Source organism: Trichechus manatus, unplaced genomic scaffold (genome assembly GCF_000243295.1).
Source record: "Trichechus manatus latirostris isolate Lorelei unplaced genomic scaffold, TriManLat1.0 scaffold00026, whole genome shotgun sequence".
Classification (NCBI taxonomy): Eukaryota; Metazoa; Chordata; class Mammalia; order Sirenia; family Trichechidae; genus Trichechus; species Trichechus manatus.
In genome coordinates, this window is record NW_004443962.1 from 11,412,249 (window position 1) to 11,436,986 (window position 24,738).

General features: G+C 38.9%; 1 protein-coding gene across 1 annotated transcript; it reads right to left on the reverse strand.

Annotated features, from left to right (window-relative positions):
• Positions 1-8,781: 8,781 nt before the first annotated feature.
• Positions 8,782-15,628, reverse strand: ARGFX (arginine-fifty homeobox). Its single transcript, XM_004373726.3, has 3 exons — positions 15,532-15,628; positions 10,197-10,345; positions 8,782-9,366 (listed from the first exon to the last, which is right to left on the reverse strand). The coding sequence occupies exons 1-3, from the start codon at positions 15,626-15,628 to the stop codon at positions 8,782-8,784; spliced, it is 831 nt and encodes a 276-aa protein (XP_004373783.3).
• Between the last annotated feature and the right edge of the window lie 9,110 nt (positions 15,629-24,738).

A 24,738-nucleotide genomic window follows, 5' to 3' on the forward strand; every position in this document is an offset into this window, starting at 1 on the left:
GTAGTCAATGTCACTGATGTGTGCATGTAGACATTTTTGAAATGGTGTATCTTTGGCTATGTGTATTTTCACCAAAAAAAAAAAAGAGTTTGAGAAGTTAGAGGGTTGATATGTTGTGGGGTTGTTAACCAACGTCATAAAACAACATGTATACTTCTGTTTCATGAGAAACTATTTGTTCTGTAAGCCTTCACTTGAAGTACAATAAAAATAAAATAAAATAAAATAAAAAACAAAAAAAGACAAAAATGTTCAATATGGTAGCCACGCACTATCCCGTTCTTCTGGTCTTATGACAAATGAGGCAGTTAGCCACACATTCCATATCCTCCTCCTGTTCCTGACTTTCCTATTTCCTCTGTTGCTCCAGGTAAATAGAGACCAATTAATGTGACTTGGAAGGCGGCTTGTAAGCTTTTAAGATACGAGGCACTGCACAGTGAACTAGGAGGTAGAACAGAAGCACTAAACACATTATTAGACCAATTAACTGATATTTTTTAACTTTTAACCTACTAACCAGCAAATTAATTTGTTGCTTTGATTATACGTTGTTAACCTGTTTCCCTGCTATGGAGATAGTTCTAGAGAAAGAAGATATATAAAGTTAAACATTAAAGCAATCTCTCTGCCTCTTAAACTTTCAATATCTCATTTGTAATTCTGGACTTCCTGGGCTATGATGCCAGCACCTTCACAGTACCCTAAAAACACAAACACCTTCCCCAAATCTATTCAACCTCACCATCTGCAGTGTTTTTTGCATGTGCCAGAAATCGCTCCACCTTCAAACTTTTTAGTTATTTAATTAACTAATTTATTCTCACATCTGGTGCTTGTATTATTAGTATCAGTCTTTTAAATTACTGTACTATTTTGTATTGGCCAAGAAAGTGCTCAACTAGCTGGATCATGTAGGGGTAGCTGTGAGTCAGCCTGACTGCTTGGTTACTCCCAAGTCAGCACCCTAGCGTAGACCGTGGAGCCCTCAGTGCCACGGAAAACTCTGGCAAAATTTAATGAAGTTAGACAATTATTCATAGTGAATTTGATTGTGCCTAGCACAGGCATAATTATAACCAGACATCTACAGCAGAGCCATGGGGGTGTCTGGAGAGTACAAAAGCAGGCAGGAAGGAAGCAGGAGTTAGGGGATCTGGGTAGTTGCTGCCGGTCTCTTTTCACTGGGCCTTGGCTGTTTTATTTAGCCTGTCTACTTCAAAGTTCAGAGTGTACAGAGTCCCTTTTGCTGCATAGGCCACTTCCCAGGATGTCCTTAGCTGAACTTTGAGCTATATAACACCAAAGCCAGGCCCAGAGAAAAACAGGGAAATCAACACTGCTCCCTTACCCCTGCCAATCACTTTGTCCACGCAGCACTATGCAGTTACTCAAAAAGCTAGAAATAATCCATTTACATGTTAAAGCTTTTGCTCTCTCAAGTATCATTAATCATTTTAGTTTTGCTCCTTCTGGATGTGCAAGTTTCAAGTTTGTAATGGCTTTTGGTTTTGGTGCATAAGCAGGTGTAAGTTTTTCGACTTATAAAATACTTCCACCTATATTCCAGGGATGCGTTTGGATTTAAGAGAGCTGGGGAGGACAGAGCCACACTTAGGGAATATTACTACAGAAAAGCAGGTTTTAAACTCTGCAGGAAGTAAATACATTAAGCAGTGGCGGGCTACAGAGGATGGAATTTAAACTACATGAGAATGACTTGCAATTAACATAGCAAGTGTTGATCCCTAAAAAGATCACAGCACTGGGGCTTCAGGAAATAGAAATCCTGGTTCTGGGTCCTCCCCCTATTTTCTTCCCCTTTTCTCTATTCCAACACCACTGTGTAATTTTAAACATGTCCTAATCTGTCAGTTGTAGGGAAAAGAACCTTAACTGTCAGAAAGGAGGCAATCTCTTCCTGCTCTAAGATTTTAGATTCCAAACAAGGTTTACACATGGCTGAGTCTCATTCTCAGCGCCAACCTTTTCTCACCCACGTGTAACTAAGTTAACAACCCCCTTCTCTGAGCACAAAGGTGATCTGCAGCTCAGCCCCTGTCTGTGTGTTCACCATTCCAAATGCCCCCTGTGCACCTGCTCGCATACGCAAAGCTTACCTTAAGGGCACCAGCTGAGTCAGCATCTGCCGCACCCTGCGTCCCTTGATTGTGAGCAAGCAGACCGCAGGGAGGTGGCTCGGGTGCCTCGGCTGCAGCAGAGGACAGGGTTCTGTCGGGGAGGCAGGGAAAGGAGAGAAAACTTCAACAGGAATAGTTGAAGTGATTCGGAGTTAAAAATAAAACTATATCACAAGGGACAGTGTGACCAGGCTCAGCTTATGACTTTTTCCTTGCCCTGTATTTATCAACACCCAGTCTCTATTAAAGTGGCATTCAGCAGGGATGCCAGAAGGAAAGAGGGGTTTTATATCAATAGGTTTTCTTTCCCTTGAGGAAGGAGGAAAATCCCTTTAATGAGGATCATTTTCCAGGCCAGAGCTGGTCTCAGCCTGTGCGGTGGGCAAGTCCCGCCGCGCTCACCGTAGCTGGGAGAGGGGGCACTCAGGAGGGGCTGCTGCTCTAATTATAACCTGGCTGTTCACCTAAACAAGCAACCACTTGTGCAAGTGATATGCTGTCCTGGTTCTGTTTCTCCTATTCTTATCATGTCCTCCCCCGGCCCTTTCCTTTCCCAGAGGGTTGGGAAAACGAGAGTTTGTAATTCAGAAATCAGGCATAGAACAATTCCAATGCAAGAGAATTAGAGCTGGTAGGAGTCTTAGCTACACTTACTGTATTTTTCACAGATAACGTGCCCATGAAAATAATGCACCCACCCATATAACACCCGGAAATGATGAAATTAAGTAAAACTGTTCTGGCATAGCACGCCCATGCATACACCATGCATGCTTTGTGACATTTCCAGAAGTGAATTTCAGCCTCATTCACCCATCCTCCCCTATTACAGGTAAATCATATCATTCTGTTCATTTTCTTTAATCTCCTGCTTATGTGTGTAAAAATAGCCCAAAAGTGTTACTTTTGATCAAAATTGTATAATAAAGGCATAAGCCATGGTCAAGAAGTCATGGATCGAGTTTAGCAGTCCCCCAGTAATAGAAGCAAACTGTACATTTGTTTCTATTAATTTAAGTTGATAATTATAGCACATTAGCTCAACAGTTGAATACGAAAACATTATCAGATTGTCTTAAGTGAAGCCATTAGGTTATGTTAGGTCTGTTTATTTCATACTTTAATTATGTCTTCTTAGTGTCAGTTGAAGTCAGCAACATGTTAAAAAAATTGTCATAGCACGCTTACGAAAATAATGCAGGAGGGGGCTTATACAGTTGGCAAAAAAGTGTATAACACACATACTATTTGCTAAAAAATATGCTAGTCCAACTCCCTCTTTTTACAGATGAGGAGGCAGAGGTCCAGAGAAGGGAAATGGTTTGTCCAAGGTCACACAGCTGGCTAGTGGAAGAGCCAGAAAAAAACCCCAGTTCTTCTAACTCCACGTCCAGTGCTCTTCTATATCTTACTGTCTTCACAAAGTGTCATTCGGCTATCTTTTGAGGAAAGATAATAGGTAATCCTGGCTTTGCTACTTACCAGATATGTGGCATAAACCACGTTACTTAACCACTCTCTACCTCAGTTTTCCCGATTGTGAAATAGGCGTAATACTTAGTATGACCATGTGTGTTACTATGTTAACACGTTAATGTGTGTTGAGCACTACCAAAATGTCTAGCACATATACCAAGCGCTCAATGCTGTCATTTGAGTTATGGAGTAAAAACAGGTGTGTTAAATGCTGCTATAATTAACAATCCCTGATTCCCTTTCCCCTGGATTCTTCCATCCCCTCAGTGTTTTTTGACATACTCTTAAATTATCTTTGAAAAGACTTAAAAAACATTAAGTTCCTTCCTAATACCCACTTCTGCTTCTGGTTTTTATTTTGTTTTTACAATGTTGACTGTCAACATCTCTTGCCTTTGGATACTTATAATTAATACTTTGTCTTCTCTAATAACTATTCTCCATTTTGTCTTTCCAAAATTCATGTAGATGGTCTGTCCAAGGTCACACAGCTGGCTAGTGGAAGAGGCAGAGGAAAGACCGAGTTCCTCTAACTCGCTGTCCAGCGCTCTTCTGTATCTCTCTGTATTCAGAGAAAGTCCTTCAACTATCTTCTGAGGAAAAAATATATAATTCAGCATAATAAAACTATTAAGATGCCTTTTATGCCTAAACTATCTTTCTTTGAGTTTCTGAAAATGATCATTAAGTAACACAAAGATATGCTCCTTACCCTATAAAAGAAAGAATAAGAATAGTTAGGTTTTTCTACAGTTCTCCAAGTTTCAATTAAGTCCATACTGTTCTGTAAGATTTTGTCTATTAAACTTAGTAAAAAAAAAAAAAAACAAAAAAAGGGTTTTCTTGATAGATTAATTGCACATAAGTAAAATATACCATGAGTTCCTGGCTAGTGAAAATGGTTAATGCACACGGCTGCTAACTGAAAGGTTGGAGGTTGGAGTCCACTCACAGGCACCTTGGAAAACAGACCTGGTAATCTACTTCTGAAAAATCATCCATTGAAAACCCTGTGGAGCACAGGTCTACTCTGACACACATGGGGTCTCCATGAGTCACAATCGACTTGACAACAACTGGTTGGTTAAAATATACTAACAGAACTGCTTTTAATGATTGAAACATTCCAGTTAAAAAACAAAAACAAAAAAACTCATGTTGAAGCATTAAGACTGATACAATAATTCTACCAAAAGATTTTTTTTACAGGATTCTAGATCACAAACCCTTTTTTTTTTTTTTCCAATTTGTTCTTAAAGTGTCTGAATAGACTGAAGGAGTGACTCAGTTACATGGGAATCATCAGAGGCTTATTGCTTATTTCAGCCTTTAGTTAGATCCAGTAGCCAAGATATATCCACCTTGTCTAAGAGCTGTAAGAGCAACAGCAAAACATGTAAAAACTTCAATTAATTTAGTTCGAGGGTGTCCACTTTAACCACAATGGTGCCCAGGCCGTACAAACTCTTCTATTGACAAAAAACACTCACCACTTTTCAGCTGGTCACCTAAATTCTATGAAATCTTGCTCTTCCCTTTACACAGTACTTTCTGTTGCTGCGATTCTGTAATCTAACCACCACCCTTCTTACACCTAAAAAAGGGGAACTCCATGATTACTTAATATCTGTTAGAGAACTATCCATAGACATTCCAGAGACTCCCTTGAATAAATCTGATTTAATTGTGTTCATTAACGGTCCACAGTAAAAAAAAAAAAAAAAAAAAATGTTATCGCCAAGCTTGTTATACTACCACAGGCTTAAATTAACCCTTAAATTACAGGCTTCTCACAGAAATTAAATCAGTTCAGATGGTTGAATTAATTGCCCTCATCCAGACTTAGCAACTGATAAAAGACAATTATCTATATTGATATATGATTTTAGCTTAATCTATGGCTTTGAAATGCTTTAGAAACAAAGATATTTTATGACTTTGGAAGACATATAAAATAAATAGCAGATTAAAATTTTGAGATGCTTTGCCATTACCTAAGAAGACAGCATTAATAAAAATAAAGTTTAGCAAAAATACCGTCTTAGTCATCTAGTGCTGCGATAACAGAAATACCACAAGTGAATGGCTTTAACAAACAGAAGTTGATTCTTTCACAGTCTAGTAGGCTAGAAGTCGGAATTCAGGGTGCCACCTCCAGGGGAAGGCTTTCTCTCTCTGTTGGCTCTGGGGGAAGGTCCTTGTCATCAATCTTTCCTGGTTAAGGAGCTTCTCAGTGCAGGGACCCCAGGTCCAAATGACATGCTATTCTCCTGGCTCTTGTTTCTTGGTGGTACGAGGTCCGCATGTGTCTCTGCTTGCTTCTCTCTTTTAGCTCTTGTAAGATAACAGGTGATGCAGGCCACACCCTAGGGAAACTCCTTTTACATTGGATCAGGGATGTGACCTGAGTAAGGGTGTTACATCCCACTCTAATCCTCTTTAACATAACCCAGTCTTGCCTCATTAACCACAGGCAGAGATTAGGGTTTACAATACATAGGAAAAAATACATCAATCATGAAATGGAGAACAACCACACAGTACTGGGAATCATGGCCTAACCGATTTGCCATATATTTTTGGGGGACACTATTCAATCTATGACAAATACTTAATGATGGCAGCGATAGACTGGCTACAATAATGAGCCAATATTGACAGGGTAATTTTAAGAGATATTGATGTAGGTGTTTTCGATGCATTTCTTATCTGCCAATGATACAATTCTTGCAGGAATGTTAAAATAGAACATGGATGGGACCCAAAACCTTGAGGATACTTTAAAACCAAGAGCAAATTCAGTTGCTGTCAATTCGATTACTACTCATGGCGACCCCATATGTTGCAGAATAGAACTGTGCTCGATAGGGTTTTCAAGGCTGTGACCTTTAGGAAGCAGATCAACAGGCCCTTCTTCCAAGGCACCTGCCAACCTTTTGGTTAGTAGTCAAGTACTTACCTTTGGCACATTTTACTTGAGCTCCAACTAATAGGGTATTTTTTGTTTGTTTTTTACTCTCCATTGTCCTTCCCCCCAGTCCTTGGTAACCATTAATCTTTTGTCTCGATGAGTTTGCCTATTCCAGATATTTCATAAAAGTGGAATCATACAATATTTGACCTTTTGTGCCTGGCTTATTTCACTTAACATAATGTTTTCAAGGTTCATCTACGTGATGACGCGTGTCGGAACTTCAATTGTCTTTATAGCTGAATAATACTCCATTGTATATATATACCACATTTTATTTACCCATTCATCTACTGATAGGCACAAATACATGTAACAAAATGTTTTCCATTTTGACATTTTTTACATGTACAATTCAGTGATGCTATACATGTTCATCATGTTATGCAATCACCACCACTATCCATTTCCAAATTTTTCCATCACCCTTAACAGAAACTCAGTGTCTCATAGACAATGATTTCCCCTTTCCCTCTCCCTCTGCCCCTGGAAACCATTAATAAACTTTGGTCTCTATACACTTGCCCATTCTAGATATATCATATAAGTGGGACTATATAATATTTGTCCTTTGTGACTGACTTATTTCACTCAGCAGAATGTTTTCAAGATTCATCCTGTTACAGCTTGCATGAGGACTTCATTTCTCTTTTGGGGAGTAATATTCCAATGGGATCATTGGTGATTCAGTGGTAGAATTCTCACTAGTGGGAGACCGGGTTCGATTTTCCGGCCAATGCATATCATGCGCAGCCACCAACCGTCTGTCAATGGAGGCTTGCTTGTTGCTATGATGCAGAACAATTTTCAGTGGAGCTTCCAGATTAAGACGGACTAAGAAGAAAGACATGATGATCTACTTCCAAAAATCAGCCAGTGAAAATCCTAGGGATCACAATGGTCTGATCCACAACCGGTCATGAGGATGGTCCAGGACTGGGCAGGGTTTTTTTCTGTTGTTCACAAGGTCGCCATGAATCAGAGGCTGACTCAACGGCAGCTAACAACGACGACAATATTCCATTGTATGTCTGTACCACATTTTGTTTATCCATTCATCTATTGATGGAAGAGGAATGTCTGATTTTACAGGTTCGTCATGTATCTAAAAACCTGCTGAACTGTCATTCTAAAAGTTTGTTGATTTTGTTAGGTTTCCTAGATGATAATTTCATCTCAAAAATCAGTTTTGTCTCTTCTGATTTCAGTCCTTACATCTCTTACTATTTCTTGTTGTTGTTAGTCAGCTCCAGCTCACAGTGACTTTACGTATAACAGAATGAAACACTGCCTGGTCTTGAGCCATCCTCACAATCATTGCTCTCTGAATCCATTGTTGTAGCCGCTGTGTCAATCCATCTCATTGAAGGTCTCCTTTTCCAGCAATGGGTCCCTCTTGATGACATGTCCAAAGTAGGTGGAACGAAGTCTCTTCACCTTAGCTTCTAAGGAACATTCTGGCTGTGCTTTCTCCAAGGCTGATTTGTTTATTCTTCTGGCAGTCCATGATATATTTACTATTCTTCACCAATAACACTCTTGTACTATATTAAAACTAATAGTGATAGTGATTTTCCTTTAAATTTTGACTAGAAAGTCTTTTTAGAAAACCCAAAACCTAAAGATAGGAAATAAAATGTAAGTTATAATCCTCTCCTGTTAAAAGTGGATGACCTCTAAATGCCCCTCTTTTAAAAATATTTTTAAAAGTATAGAATAGTTTTGGAAAGAGGAAACTTTGTAGTCTCACTGGCCACCTAAGGAGTCCTGGTCCTGCAAACAGTTAAGTGCTTGACGGCTACCCGAAAAGTTGGCAGTTCAACACACTCAGGGGCTCCATGGGAAAAAGACCTGGAGATCTGTTTCTGTAAAGACTACAGCCAACAAAACCCTATAGGGCAGTTCCACTCTGTCATATAGAGTCGCTATGAATTGGAATCAACTTGACGGCACACAATAATTGGCCACCTGAGTGACCAGGAAGGCTTCTACCCAGGAAGAGTTGTGGGGGCTAATTGCGTGGTGCTGAGCTGTACTTGGAAAGAACTTTGGTTTTTACAGCATTTCCATGGAAACAGAAGTGACACTGATCCAGATATCTGGGTAAAGAAGCAGGCAAAGGAAAGAAGAGAGTCATGTGCAAGCAGCAGGAAGCCCCTCTTCTATATAGTCTGGTATTTATTAGTACTCTAATCATTGAAATCTAGAATCTACCATACTAGAGGGGTTCTGGAATTCCAGACTGTCTCTTAGACTGTCAGCTACGAAGCCTGTGTTTGTCATACTGGACCAGGTCTCCCCAGGAGATAGACCTACAGCTGGATCAGCAAAGATGCTGAGAGCAGGACCCCGTCTTTCCAGCTGGGGCCTTGTGGGTGAGAGATACTGATACAGACAGCTGAAGGAACAGATGGATGTCACATCCTCGTCAGGAAAACTATACAGTTCCATGATTTGGGCTATGTCATAGGCATCAGAGTATAAAGCAGGAACTGAAGCTACCAGCCTCTCTAACTGTGGCTCCTGCATTTGGACATCACTTGTGGGATTCCAGGTAAAGACAGAGTCCTGTGCCCAATTGGAAGCACCTAAGGGCTGGGGTGGAAGGGAGCTATAGCAATCTGAAACCATAGGAGAAAAAGAATAAGGATTGGTGGATGCCCTCGGTGAAGTGGACACATTCTTCTTGGCTGGAGTAATCTGCCTTGGTTTCTTTAGTGATTGCTGATGTTGCTGCTGCTGCTTCCTCATTTTAAAACGCTGATTCCTGAACCAAACCTGGAGGTGTGGGGGAAAGGAGAGATTGTGGTCTAGGAATTGGGAAGGAGTTTCCCTGGGTGAAAACAACCAGATTATATATAACCTTTATGTCCTCTCCAAGTCACCATAACACTGGGTTCTGAGACGGCAGAGGTAAACATGAGGGGATCAATAAGAGGGACAGTGAGGAGCAGGACTGAGACCCCATAGAAGGAAGAAGCAAAGAAAGGAGGTGTGTTTCAGAGGTTGTGCAGGCAGGTCAGGGGAAGGTTTCTGAACTCTGGGAAAGAGAAACTGGTTTAGAGATCGGGCGGGGGTGGGGGTGGGGGGGAGGTAGAGGTGGGAAATTTGAACCGAAGAATTTTCAAGGATTCTTTTAGAAGGTCTCTACTATAAGGAATACTCCAACAAAAACGTCATGGATCTTAGCTGACTCAGAGTTCAGGGACAGTTATTTGTCTGTTGGTAGTGTTGTGACTAAACAAACTGTAGGGTTTTGCTTGAGAATACTCTACATGAGAAGTCTATCTGCATGAAAGCCCTCCTGGTGTTTGAGCTCTACAGTCCGAGGGTTAAGAACAAGACCTCTAGAGTCCTAATTCTAGTTATATGACTTATCTTTGTGACCCTCTACTAGTCACTTTGCCTCTGGACCTCATTTTCCTCATCTTTTCAACTGGATGATAGTAAGGCCAAAATATTCAGCGTGTCTGGTTGGTTCACTAATAGCACACACTAGGTACTCAGTAAATGAAACGTCATTATTATTGGGGCAGGGAGGGAATTTCCAGGCAGAATAGAAGAATATGGTTGGGATGGGATACCAAGCACACTCCAGAGGATCAGACCTTCACTTTTGACTCCTGTACGTTGAACTTCAAAGCCAGTTCCATGCAGAGGTTTTTATCTGGGAACATGGTGTGGCTAAACAGAGCCTCCAACTCTTCATGCTGTTTGTGGGTGAATAAAGTACGTTCTTGACGCTTCCTCCAGATTGCTGTAGGGGAGAGATGGATCGGTGATGGTTACACTTACACTAGCCGCTCCCAAAAGACCACAGCTGAGAATCTCCCATGGTTTCCCTCCTTCCAGGCTTGGGATCCAGAGACATGGGTCCCAGGTTTTGACTCTGCATGACTGAGCCCTATGTGACAGCACTCTGTTATCAGTTTTCTGAGACTATGTCCCTCCCAGGAAATGAGTTAGCCCTTCAATTTTCTCCGTACCCAGTCTGTTTACTCTGGAAACTGGCTCTCCTGAGTTTCAGTTTTCCCTGCACTGAAAGCACAAGACCCCTTTTCTCTGCCATTCAGGAAAGTGGGCAGTAGCTTCCTTTTTCTTGTCTCCTTTTTCACATTTTATTTCTTCTGGAAATAGTGAAGAAACCCCATATATCTGCACCTGAGTATAATACTCTTCAAAATGGGTTTCCTCTCTTTACCTATGTATTCAAGAACCCAGCCCATCCCATCTGGAAAATGACTCTGTCCTCCAGGCTCTCTGGGCCTTTGTCTGCTCCTCCTGGAAAAGGGTCATAAGAAATGAGACATAACTAGATATATGGAGAAGCTTGAAAAATTATAGAATATATTTTTAAATGGCAATGGAAAGTGAAAGGAATTTTTGTCTAAGAAAGTACAATGACCAAAATTAGCTAAAATAAATAAATAAAAAGACTCACGGACCCTTAGTAGACTGATAACCACACAAAAACACAAGTAAGTTTCAGAATTCAAGAAAATGTAGCGCTAATCCTCCTGTTATGTACCCTACGTCACTAAAAGGAGGGAGGTCTCTTTGGTCTTACTTATTGAAGTCAAGGATCCTGAGGCTAAAATCAGGCAAGAATAACAAACACTGTAAAACAAAAGTACAGGCTAATGCCACTTATGGCCTGTTATGGATTGAATTTCATTCTCCCAAAATATGTGTTGGAATCCTAATTCTTATTCCTGTACATGTAGTACTGTTTGGAAATAAGGTTGTCTTTGTTATATTAATGAGGCTACACCAATGTAGGGTGTGTCCTAAACCTAATCACTTCTGAGTTATGAAAAAGAAGAGGTTAGACACAGATGAGAGCACATATTTGCAAAGACAGATGGCATGTGAGGATCACCAAAGAACCAAGGAAGTCTCTGGGGCTACTGACAAGGAGGGAATTGACATAGCCGAGATCCTGATTTGAACTTTTAGCCTTCAGAACTGTGAGAAAATAAATTTCTGTTCTTGAAAGCCCCCCAGTTGTGGTATTTCAGTTACTAGCGGCACCAGGAAACTGATATAGACAACTACCAATTACATCCTAGAAAAGTTCACATCCGTATAGCATACATTTCTTCCTGATGTAGATGTATACGTGCTGTGTCTCTTGTAAACCTTAACCTATTTTCTGTTAAATGTTCAGGAAATATGCTCAATGAGTCTATGATAGACAAGTTGCAACTAGGGAAATGTTTTAACTAGTAATCTTTGAAACATATATATCTAATAGTAGAAATTTCACTTATAAGGTTGCTTATAAATTTGGGACTTTTCTAGGAGTGTGATCTTGAACAAATTACTTAAACTCTCACCTGCAATTTCATCATGCATAAAAAGGGAATGCTGAGAGTATCTACTTCATAATAGGGTTTGTAAACATATTACATGAATATATTAATTTAATGCAATCTTACACACAAAATGCCACAATAATGAGTGGTACTACTAGATTACTGGAAACAGAACAACCAGAGTGGAAGTAATGAGAAAGCTGAACACATTGTGTAGAAATTGTTAAATGGGAGCCTAATTTGCTGTGTAAACTTTCACCAAAAGCACAATAAAATATTTTAATAAAAACAAAGAGCGACACATAGTACACACAACATAAATGTTTTCTTTTATTAATTTTATTATTTTAGAATATTTATCACTGAAAAGTATATCTATCTGTCTACTTAAGCTAATAAGTTGTATTTAACATAACCCAAAACCAAACCTGTTGCCGTCGAGTCAATTCCAACTCATAGTGGACCTATAGGGCAGAGTAGAACTGCTCCATAGGGTTTTTAAGGAGCAGCTGGTGGATTCAAACTGCCAACCTTGTGATTAACAGCTGAGCTCTTGCGCGACTAGGGCTCATATTTCTGATAAATAACCCACTGTCTATGACCCTACTAATCTTGTAGTAATTTTCTCAGCATATCAACTGCAAGTTAGGAAAATGTTATCAATAAAACATTTGAACGGTTTTGTAGAAAACAAAAATTTTAAAACTCATATTACTAATTATTATTTTGCTATATTATCTCATATAGGAAACAAAATTTTCTTTCAAACTCATAAAACTATAGTTTACATATGTATAATATATAAAGGGTAGGCTACAAAAACTATATTAAACCAATTTTAGTCACTCCCTCAGAGAAGACGGGGTGGAATGGAATTGATAGGCGTGATCATAAAATACTCTAGCTTTATCTCTATAATTTAATTTTTCACTAAATGAGACTAAGTTATGTATTTCTTCTGTGAATTACTTACAGTATAAAGTTGGAAGGAATGGCTGGAAGAAAACATGTTTATATGCTAACAGTTTTTTTTTGGTGGTGAAATTAATGGGTATTTGTTATAATATTCATTGTTCTCTTCTGTATTTTTAGAAATAAAATTTTATTAAGACAATCAACTATATTAACAGTTGTAGGAGAAAATCTTTATGATCATATAGAAAATGCTTAAAACTCAACACTCATTTCTGATAGAAATTTAAGCAAAGTAGGAATAGATGGCATTTTCTTAACCAAAAAAAAAGGTCTGATTCAAAAAGAATAAATAGTGAAGAAACATTAAAAGCATTGCTATTAAAGTAAATGAAAGGTAAAAATATTCTCTATCACAGGTACTAGTGTATCTAGCAAATGCAACAAATTATGAGTAAAAACTAGCTAGTATAACAAGGGAGCAAAAGTGTTATTATTTGCAAATATGTATATATATATACTTATCTCTGAAAAATCCATTCAAAAATATTGTAAAATTGTATAAAACAGTTTAACACATTGGAAGAATATAAATTTAAGATGCAACAATCAATAGCTGCTTTAAAATAAATATACAATTTAATGTTAACATTACATTTTGAAAGATCATATGTCCAATAACCTCAAAATATACAGAATGCTTAGGAATATACCTAAATGAAGTATGCAAGACCTATCTGAAATGAACTATAAAACTGTATTAAAGAGCATAAATGATCTGAATAAGTGGAAAACATAGTACATTATTGAAATAAATGACCAAATATTACAAAAATCTGTTTTTCCCCAAATGAGTGTATAATTTAATCCTAATCAGTATCAACAGAAATTTTTATGAAGTTTGACAAGCCAGTTCCCAAGTTGGGAAATTTCTTACTTCTTTCCTTCTTCCCTCCCTCCCTTCTTTCTTTCCTTTTAAAGAAACAGAATGGGCTAGTCCTACCATCTAACAAAACATACTCGAAATAGGTAACATATGAAATGCTGTCGTATTGGGGTCAGAAAAAGTTAATTTAGCACTGGAGTAAAATAGAAAATAAAAAAAGACACTAGCATAGATGGAAAGATGAAATTTCCAGTCAGTAGGAACAAAACAAGTGCACATTAATTTAGAACAAATTAACTCACAACATTGAAAAGCAATTACAGATGGATTCAACAGCTGATTTTTTTTCAAGTCTCTATTGAAATAATAGAGGAAAAAAACTCAGATAAATTGCGTCAGAGTAACTATTGGAACATATGTGAAAAAGAAAAGATTCATATCTCTATTTTACAAAGAATTTATATAAAACCAATAAGAAAAACAACTTTCATCATAAAATTGGGTCAAATGTATGAAAAAGTAATGTCTAAAAAGGAACGTAAAAATGACTCAAAAACCATAGCAAAAAATGCTCAACCAATAATCCATAATAAGTAAATTAATTCAATAATGAGTTATTTTTTCTCCCAAAACACTGGCAAAATTTTTTAATAAATCAAGTCCTATTTTTAATGTGGGGGAACATATACCATCATCTGTTATTAGTGGGACTGTAAGCTGGTGCAAGATTTGAGAGGAATTTGATGATATCTTTCATTTTTAATATACTTCATACCATTTAACCCAGAATATTTACTACGAGGAATTTAAAACATTCATCAACAGGAAATTCAGACTCATAGGGTCACTATGAGTCAGAATTGACTGGATGGCAATGGATTTGGTTTCTGGATTTATCAGTAGGAGACTGGTGAAATAATCTTTCATACGTCCACAGCTTGGAATAATCATATATTTTCTAAAAGGTAGACATTTATGTATAAACACAGAAAAATCTGTGTATAGATACACAGATACAGCGTTAAATGAAAAAAACACATATTACAGACTAATTCAGTAAAATTCAACTTATGTAAATACATCTCTGTGTACATTTATACACAATTACTCTATATACATTTATAGACTTGCTAATATAGCTAGAGAAACATGTAAAGTTTCAAGTGCTCATTCCTAGATGTGGGGAGGGAGGAGGAATTAAGAGTTGCTGTCTTAACGAGATGTTACATATTATTTGTGTATTGTTAAGCAGCATGCATTTATAATTTTAAGAATTGAGAATAATTTTAATGGGCTCTTTTTTCCCATTTACTCTGGGCCACGATATTTCTGTCTTGGAAAAGGAGCTTCTTTATTTCTATTTTCCCGTGCTTCATTTGGGAGCCCTGGTGGTGCAGTGGTTAAGATTTCAGCTGCTAACCAAAAGGTCAGCAGTTTGAATCCACCAGCTGCTCCTTGGAAACCCAATGGGGCAGTTCTACTCTGTCCTATACGGTTGCTATGGGTCGGAATCGACTCAACAGCAACAGGTTTGGTTTTGGTTTTTTTTTTGGTTATGCTTCAGTTGACCTCTCCTAGGAAAGCATCCTCACTCGCTCTGTATTTTGTGTTCTCAGCCTATCTATCATAATTTGGAGCAACCATGGGCCAAAGGCACTTGACCTTGATTTGAAATTTGTAACTTCCCATTTTATGATGTAGAGGATTTTTACAATAGGTTTTTGAATAGAAGAGACAATGATCAATAGTTGCTTAAATACAAAATGCAAATATAGGGTCCATGAGAAGGGGCAATAGCAGGAGGGGAAGGCCAAGGAGAGTAATACTCACTGGGATCAGCTGGATTCTGTGGTATCAAGTTCATGCTAGGATCATCCATGTTGACAAAAGGGTATGGCTTGGGATTTTCTGGGGCCATTCTGTTCATCAGGAGTTCTGAAATTTGGGATGAAAGGCCTGTGTGTGAGAGAGGACACTGTTGAGTCATTCATTCACTGGAAAGGAATGTTTCAAGGATTCTTGGTTTGCCATGCAACCTTAGGAAAGTGAGGTTAACTCCCTGAGCCTCTACCTCAGCTGGATAATGAGCCATATTTTCTAGCAGAGAAATACTCCAGATGTATTTGTCAAAAATGAAACTTTGGATATATTAAAAGAAATTATGAGTGAATATCTTTGTAACTGAGAGTAGGGAAATGTCTCTTTGAGGAGATTGTTGAAGCACAGTCTGTACATGGAAAGATGGAAACTTAAGACAATTAGACTAGATCAGATGGCCACGGATTTCTCATCAGAAACGTATGAGGACAGACAGTGGAACACAAATCTTTAAGGTGCTAAAGAAAAGAAGTGTCAACCCAGAATTCTATACCCGGGGAAAATATCCTTGAAGAATGAAGGTGGAAGGAAGACAATCTCAGATGAAGGAGAACTATGCGACTCCATGGCGAGTAGTCTTGTTCTCTGGAACTGCTAAAGGAAGTTTAGGCTAAAGGGAAAGGGAAATGATACAAGAGGGAAAATGAGAACTTTAGGAATGAAGGAAGAGCCACAGAAACGGCAAATATCTGTTTAATATGATAGACTAGTGTTCTCTTCTTAGGTTATTTAAAATATATATGAATATTGAAAGCAAAAATTATCACATTGCCTAGTGGCGTTTTGTTTTTACTTATAATTTTGAAATAATTAGATTCACTGAATGTTGCAAAAAAAATGTACAGAGAGGTCCTATGCACACCTTCACCCAGCCTTCCCCTATGGTAACATCTTGCATAAGTATCCACTGTCAAAACCTGGAAAATGGCAGTGGTACAATCCACACAGTTTATTCAGATTTTGCCAATGGCCTTGCATAACTTAGACTGCATGGTGGCCTAGGATGCTTCTACCCAAACTTCCCTCCCCTTAGCCATCACTAGTGGTCACGCTTGTTTTCTGACCTGATAGCTCCCACTGCCTCCCTTGACTGCCTCCAATTTTCTCCTCCAGGCATTTTCCGTAATGAAAATCCTTGCAGGTTTAATCCCATCTTGACATCAGCTTCTTGGAGGACCAGGAATAATACACTTTAGTTTTTGTGTATCAGTTAATCCATCCCGGAAAGTGGGATTCAACCTTAGCCAGAGGCATTTGCCATTTATTCGAGCATTGTACCTTCCCCTCTTAGAGAAGGAGGGCGGGGTGCCCCTAGGAGATGGGGGTCAGGCTGGAGGGAAGGCACAGAGTATTGTACTCACTGGGAACAACTTGGTCTTGTGGTATCATGTTCATGCTGGAATTACCCATGTGAATAAAAGAGTAGGGATGGGGATACCAAGGGGCTCCTCTGCTCATCTGGACACCAGAAGGCTGCATTGGTAGATCTGTGGAACAGGACAGGGTGGGTGAATAGTGATGAAGTCTTTCATTCATTGGGAAGCACTGTATTCAAGGCCACTGGATTCAAATCCCAGCTCACTCACATAGTATCTCTGAATTAAAAAACAAAGCAAAACAAAATGGAAGAGTGAATTTACCCTTTCCCTGTAAACAAAAAGAAAAAAAACCCCTTGCTTTCTAGTTGATCTTGACTCATGGTGACCCCATGCATTACAGAGTAGAACTGCTCCATAGGGTTTTCTTAGCTGTGATCTTTACAGAAGCAGATCAACAGGCCTTTCCTCTGCAGTGCCACTGGCCAGGTTCAAACCGCCAATTTTTAAGTTAGAAGTCCTGCACAAACCCTTTGTACCACCCAGGCAGCCCTTTTTACCCCCTCAGCCTCAGTTACCAAACAATATCATTAATATCATACACAAGGAAAATTTTGCTGAAAAGCATTGAGAACCAGTTGCAGCGGTATATCGGCAGGGAACTGCCAGAAATTCAGGCCGGATTCAGAAGAGGATGTGGAATCAGGGATATCATAGCTGATGTCAGATGGATCCTGGCTGAAAGCAGAGAATACCAGAAAGACGTATACCTGCGTTTTATTGATTATGCAAACGCATTCAACTGAGTGGATCATAACAAATTATGCATAACATTGTGAAGAATGGGAATTTCAGAACACTTAATTGTGCTCATGCAGAACCTGTACATAGACTAAGAGGCAGTTGTTCGAACAGAACAAGGGGATACTGCATGGTTTAAAGTCAGGAAAGGTATGTGTCAGGGTTGTATCCTTTCACTATGTTTATTCAATCTGTATGCCTAGCAAATAATCCAAGAAATTGGACAATATGAAGAATAGGGCATCAGGATTGGAGGAAGACTCATGAACAACTTGCAATATGCAGATGACACAACCTTGCTTGCAGAAAGTGAAGACGACTTGAAGCACTTACTGATGAAGAGCAAAGACTACAGCCTTCAGTATTGATTACACCTCAACATAAAGAAAACAAAAATCCTCACAACTGGACCAATAAGCAACATCATGATAAAAGGAGTAAAGTTTGAAGCTGTCAAGGATTTCATTTTACTTGGATCCACAGTCAACGCCCATGGAAGCAGCAGTCAAGAAATCAAATGATATATTGCATTGGGCAAATCTGCTGCAAAGGAGACCTCTTTAAAGTAATAAAAAGCAAAGATGTCACTCTGAGGACTAAGGTGCATCTGACCCAAGCCATGGTGTTTTCAATCGCCTTATATGCATGGGAAAGCAGGACAATGAATAAGGAAGACTGAAGAAGAATTGATGCCTTTGAATTGTGGTGTTGGTGAAGAATATTGACTATACCATGAACCTCCAGAAGAACAAACAAATCTATTTTGGAAGAAGTACAGCCAAAATGCTCCTTAGAAGTGAGGTTGGTGAGACTTCATCTCACATACTTTGGACACCTTATCGGGAGGGAACAGTCCCTGGAGAAGGACATCATGCTTATTAAAGTACAGGGTCGTCGAAAAATAGGAAGACCCTCAACGATGGATTGACTCAGTAGCTGCAACAAATGGGCTCAAACATACCAACGATTGTGAGGCTGGCGCAAGACCAGGCAGTGTTTTTTTCTGTTGTACATAGGGTCACTATGAGTCAGAACTGACTCAACCGGCACCTAACAACAACAACAAGCCTCAGTTATATCAGCTGAAAGATAATGGTTATAATCCCTACCTCAGAAGGCTGTAGTAAGGATTCACAGAGAGCCTGTCTATAAACCACAAAGTCTGATGGAATATAGTGCTCAAGGGATGGGATCTGCTGTTATTTAGAAAAGACATCCAACCCATGTAACTGTACCACTCAGAACCCTTCCATGACTCCTCAGCGTAGGATGGAATAGGTCTCAAATCCTTGCTGAGTCTGGCCTAGGGAGCTTACAATAATAGGCAGTACTGCCCTTAGGAGAAGCCCAGGTGATACAGTGGTTAAGCACTCAGCTGCTGACAAAAAGGTTGGTGGTTCGAACCCACCAGCTGCTCTGCAGAAGAAAGATGGGTCAGTCTGCTTCCATAAAGATTTATAGCCTTGAAAACAATATGGGGCAGTTCTACTCTCTAGAGTCACTGTCAGTCGGAATTGACTCCACGGCAACGGGACGGGACTGCCCTTAGACCTGGGCAAACGTGGCCTTTGTCTTGAGTCCCTTCATTTAGTTCAGTGCCTTTCAAACTTTAAGAAGTACACAAATCACCTAGGGATCTGGTTAAAAATACAGATTCTGATTCAGCATGTCTGGGGTTGGGCATTTCTAGATCCTGCATGCTAATATTGCTGGTCTGCGAACAAGACTTTGAGTAGCACAGTGTGCTCTGAGGTCCTTAGGGGTGCCTGAGGTCCTTTCAGGGTTACCTAAGGTCAAAGTTATTTTCATAATAATACTAAGATGTTATTTTACTTTTTCACTCTCCGTCTATCACGAGTGTACAGTGGAATACATTTAGAAGATCTTCATAACTCAATAAACCAATATTTTACAAACAACCAGTGCATGATGTTACAAAATCATCTGTGGGTAAAAGACCCACTCAAAGTGCAATGTAGGAAAAATAGATTTTAATGCAACAGAAAATGAGAAGTTCATTGATATAATTTGAAATATCACATCACAACAAATCTTTAAGAAATTACCACTTGTTGAGTTTGTGTTATAATTTCAAAGAATATTAACAAAAACAATATATCACAAAAGAGTGAATGCAGAAGCAGATGAGAGTTCTGCTGTCTTCTATAGTAACTTCCAGACAAACTTAGTATAATATAAAATAATGCCATTTTTTCTCACCAATTTTTTGGAAAAATATAGTTAACGTAATGGGTTTATCATTTTATTTTTAAATGAATTGATACATTTATTTTTTAATTTCTAATGAGGTAATTATCTATAGATATAACCCATATAAACCAAAGTTCTTTGGGGTCTTCAATAATTGTTAAGAATATAAAGAAGTTCTGAGATCAGAAATTTGAGAAGCAACAACAGGGGATGGGCCAGGGCCTGGCATTTAATTGAAGAGAAATTAAACTTAGCTAAGCATCTGCTTTTCAATAGAACCCTCACAGTAAATGTAATAAAATGATGCAGTAAAACATACAATGTTCGAATATTGTGTAATATAATAATAATATATAAACTAGCCTTTGGAAATCCGTTCCAGGTGTTAGGCATTTAAGTGCTTCATATATGATTCATTTGATCTTCTCAACAAACACATGGGCTAAAGTACAATTGTTATCAACCTCTTATAGATGAAGAGAAGTAAGGTCCTAAGTTTGGGCAGCTAGAGAGTAATATAACTGGAAATGAATCAGGTCTCACTAGTTCCTAAATACACAATCTAAGCCAGTTGAATTAATTAAGTCCAGCTGAATTAATTAAGTCCAGTTGAATTGTTTGCTTTTTTTTTTTTTTTAATATGGTAGACTCTCAATGCCCTTCCTGAGAAAGTGGGCATTGAGAGTCTAGCATATTAAACAAACAAGCAAACAATTCAACTGGACTCCAGTTTTTCCCTGCTCAGGGCTATGGAGAGCACAGGACAGAATTGCCAGCAGGGGCACTGCGTCTACTCAGCCAGTATTTATTGCCTGCCTCCCTACTGTGGGCATTTATGTAGGTTGTCAGAGTCCCTTGAAGATGCAAATTGTTAACGCTCTGGGTTGCTAGCTGAAAGGTTGGAGGTTAGAGTCCACCCAGAGGCGCCTGAGAAAAAAGGCCTGGCGATCTACTTCTGAAAAATCAGTCATTAAAAACCCTATAGAGTACAACTCTTCTCTGACACACATGGAGTCTCCATGAGTCAGAACTGACTCCATGGCAACTGGTTTTACTGCTGTATAGGTCTGCAGTGAATAAAACACACAAAAGTTGCTGCAGAGTGGAACTTATATTCTAATGAGGATTTGCGAAGATCAAGCCAGCACAGGTTGCGAAAATGTGGGAGCCTGGCAGAGCCGCCACCAACCTCAGTAACAGGAGTCTCACATAAGCCTCCTGACTTTCTTGAGGCCGTGGGATCTTCAGATCTCTCCTGTCTTCAACGTACAACCCTCTCTCTATCATCTCCCTCCAGTGTGAATGGTAGCCGAGTGATTTGTATCCTTTAATCTTGCTCCTTTGATTTTTTGACCCCCTAGACCCCACACGGAGCCCTGGTGGTGCAGTGGTTAAGAGCTATGGCTGCTAACCTAAAGCTCTGCAGTTCGAATCCACCAGCCGCTCCTTGGAAACTATCGAGCAGTTCTACTCTGTCCTATAGGGTCTCTAAGTAGGAATTGACTTGATGGCAATGGGTTTGGTTTTTTGGTTAGACCCCGCATGGAGCCCTGGTGGTGCTGCGGTTAAAGCGCTCGGCTGCGGTCGAACCCGCCAGATGCTTTTCCGGAGAAAGAAGTGGTAGTCCACCTCGGTAAAGATTACCTGTTGCTAAGGAGTCGATTCCGACTCATAGCAACCCTATAGAACAGAGTAGAACTGCCCCATAGGGTTTCCAAGGAATGGCTGGTGGATTCGAACTGTTAGCCTTTTGGTTAACTGCCGAACGCTTAACCACAGCCTTGGAAACCCCTATGGGGCAGTTCTACCTACAGAGTTGCTATGAGTTGGAATCAACTTGACTGCAGCGGGTGTGGTTTTTCAACGGGTTTTAAGCTCCACATTCTGGACTCAGTTCTTACTTTCCCCCCCTCTCCCCCCTCCTGCTTACCTATCATGAATTCCTTTAAAGTGCTTCTTTTTGATCCAGCTTGACGCTCTCTGGAAATGCAGTTTCTTCAGTGAGTCCTGACGGGGTGAAAAGATCATGCATTTAAATGTAATTTTTAATACAATCAGACCCCTGCACCACCCAGACACACCTTGATAAATTAAATCCAGTTGAAGTTTTCATCCATTCACTCGTTCCATAAAAGTATGCTTAGCGCCTATTGTTAACTATTGCTGGGAATAGAATCATTATTCTTTATTCTTTTCACACTCAAACTTCCCACCTTTGATCAGTTCTTCAAGCTGACTCCTGGTTCTTTTGACATGACCACTTTTTACTTGTACACTTTGTGTTGTTTCAAGTTTTGGGTGTGTCTCTTGAAAATAGCAATTGGATCTGAGAATTTTAACATATGGATTTAATCCATTTATGTTTGATAGGATAATGAGTAGTCATATATTTGGACTTATTTCTACCTTTTTATTTTGGACTGCGTTTGCATGGTTTTTTTGTTTGTTTTGTTTTTCACTTTTCCTGCCTTCTGTTGGAATGGTTGCACTTCATTCCCTGTCTCTCACAATGGTGTGTAAATTGTATGCAAGATTTAAGATCACCATTAATTTGTAACATATGTACTTGATTTAAACAGTTCAAAAATTGATCAGTTTTCTTTGTACTTCTCCCAAACAATAAAAATTTCTTTGGGTTTGTCAATGAATTCCCCACCTTCAGTCGTCTGTGTTATTCTTGCCTACTATTTTAGATCAAACTTGCTTTTGCGTCCTAAAAGTAGGCATTACTATTTTTTGGTCATGAATATTTATTTAGATTTACCCATGTTTATCAAGTTCTTTGCTCATCATTGCTTCTTTCATCCTCCTTTTCCCCTTCCAGGCTTCATTCTTTCTGAAGGAGGACCATTAGCAGTTCTTTTAGTGATGGTCTGTTAATTGTGAATATTTCCAAACTCTCTTTGCCTAAAAACATCTTTATTACACTGTCACTCCTGCATAATAGTTTAGGTGAGTACAAAACTCATTTATTTGAGAAGTCTGCTGATAGTCAAACTTTTATTCTTTTGTAAGTAATCCTTCTCTACTCTCTAGTTGCTTTTAAAAGATTTGTGCTTTATTCATAGTCTATATTTTTACCTCAAAGTGTCTAGGTAAAATTTATTTTTATTTATCTTGTACATGTCTCTCTATATGTCTTCAAGCTAAACACTCTTAAATTTCTTCAGTTCTGGACATTTTGGAGCCATTATCTCTTTGAAAATTGTCTTTCATTTTCTCTAATAGCACCTTTTGGAATTTCTATTAGATTCATATAGACCTCTTCATTCTATTCTTCATATTTCTCGACTGCTGTCATCTCTTTAACTTTCTGTAGCTAGTTTAGTCATAATGCCAGAATTCTGATATATAGATATAGACATGATTTTTTAAAAAATCACTCTGGCTGATGCTTTTCGTCGACCTTTAATTTTGGTTCCTTTGTGGTGTTTTGCCCACCCACCCTGACACTACCATCCTCAAACTGACTGAAGTCTTACTCATTCATCTCTATGTTCATTCATTCATTAATTCATCACATATTTATCGAGGGTCTTCTGTTGACAAGCACTATTCTGGCACTGCAGGGATAGGGAGTTAAATTATAAGCCCATTCGGGCTTCAAATAAATGGCAACACCATCAGCTTGCTCGACTCATCTCTCTGGACTGCGGAGGGAGCTCTGGCCCGGGCCACCAAGCACTGAGGGCACATGTCTTAGACTAATGCCATAGGGTCTAGAAACTAAAGACTAGAGCTCAGGTCTGCATCTTACCAAAGAAAGAAGACAAATTCGCCACATGGTAAGAATAAAAATGTGCCCAATGTAAAGCGATAGACAACAGGAAAGAAAAGATTTAGGCATTAAAGGCTCAACCCAGGAAATGGAATAATGATTGACAAGCTCTCCAGAAAGGGAGAATGCAGTGCAGAAAATCTCACAATTTATTTCAACACCTCTCTCAAAATCGCACTTATTCTTTCTCAGTATCTCACTTGCTCTCTTAATGTCTCTCCGTTATCTATGTCTATCAATTCCTGTCATTCCTGTTAATCTCTTACACACTTCTCTTCCTATCCCTCTCCTCCTCCCTCCCACTCCTGCCCCTCCCCTATTGCTCCTCTCTCCCTCTGAATCTTTTTCAAAACTCAATTTCACTCAGTCATGCTGACTCAATATTTTCTCAATTTCTCTCATGGATTCTCTCTCAATCTCTGACAATGCCTCAGTCTCTCAAATATCTATTTCCGTTAATATTTGTCTCAGAATCAACCTCAATATTTGTTCATCTCTGTCAGTCTTTCTTAATCTCTCTGTCTCATTCTGACTAGCCTATTTCCTTTCTCTGTCTTATATATGCTCTCTCTTTTTCTTGGTGTTTCTATATCATTTGGTACTTCTTTCAATATCTCAATTTTGTTAGTCCCTCAATATTTTGTAGTTACCCTCTGAAACTTGTTTCAAAATATCTTCCTCAAATTCTTACTCAAGTTCTCATTGTTTTTCTCCTCCTTTCACAAAACATATAAAAAGTTTAAAAAGCATGAAGGTAAATGTTGATATATTTAATATAGTATCTCAGAATCTAAGCTTCTGTAGTACAGAAGACACCATAACCAAAGTTAAAAGCAAACAACAGACTGGTAGAATCTGTTTGAAAAAAGGCAAATGATTACTATCCACATAGTATAAATATATCCCAAAACACAAACAATGAAACAAACCAAAAAAGCCAGCCAGCCAGTAGAAAATTAGAGAAAGCCTGTGACAGACAATTCACATTCCAAAATAAAAGTAGCACTAATAACACAAAAGTATGCAAACCTTACTAGTGATCAGGAAAATGCA

Coding starts and splice junctions, on each gene's coding strand:
- ARGFX (XM_004373726.3), bottom strand. CDS start 15,628: ATGAACAGAATGGCCCCAGAAAATCCCAAGCCATACCCTTTTGTCAAC. Junction 10,346..15,531: donor ACAGAATCCAGCTGATCCCA/GTGAGTATTACT, acceptor TCTCCCCTACAG/CAATCTGGAGGAAGCGTCAA. Junction 9,367..10,196: donor TACAGGAGTCAAAAGTGAAG/GTCTGATCCTCT, acceptor CCACACCTCCAG/GTTTGGTTCAGGAATCAGCG.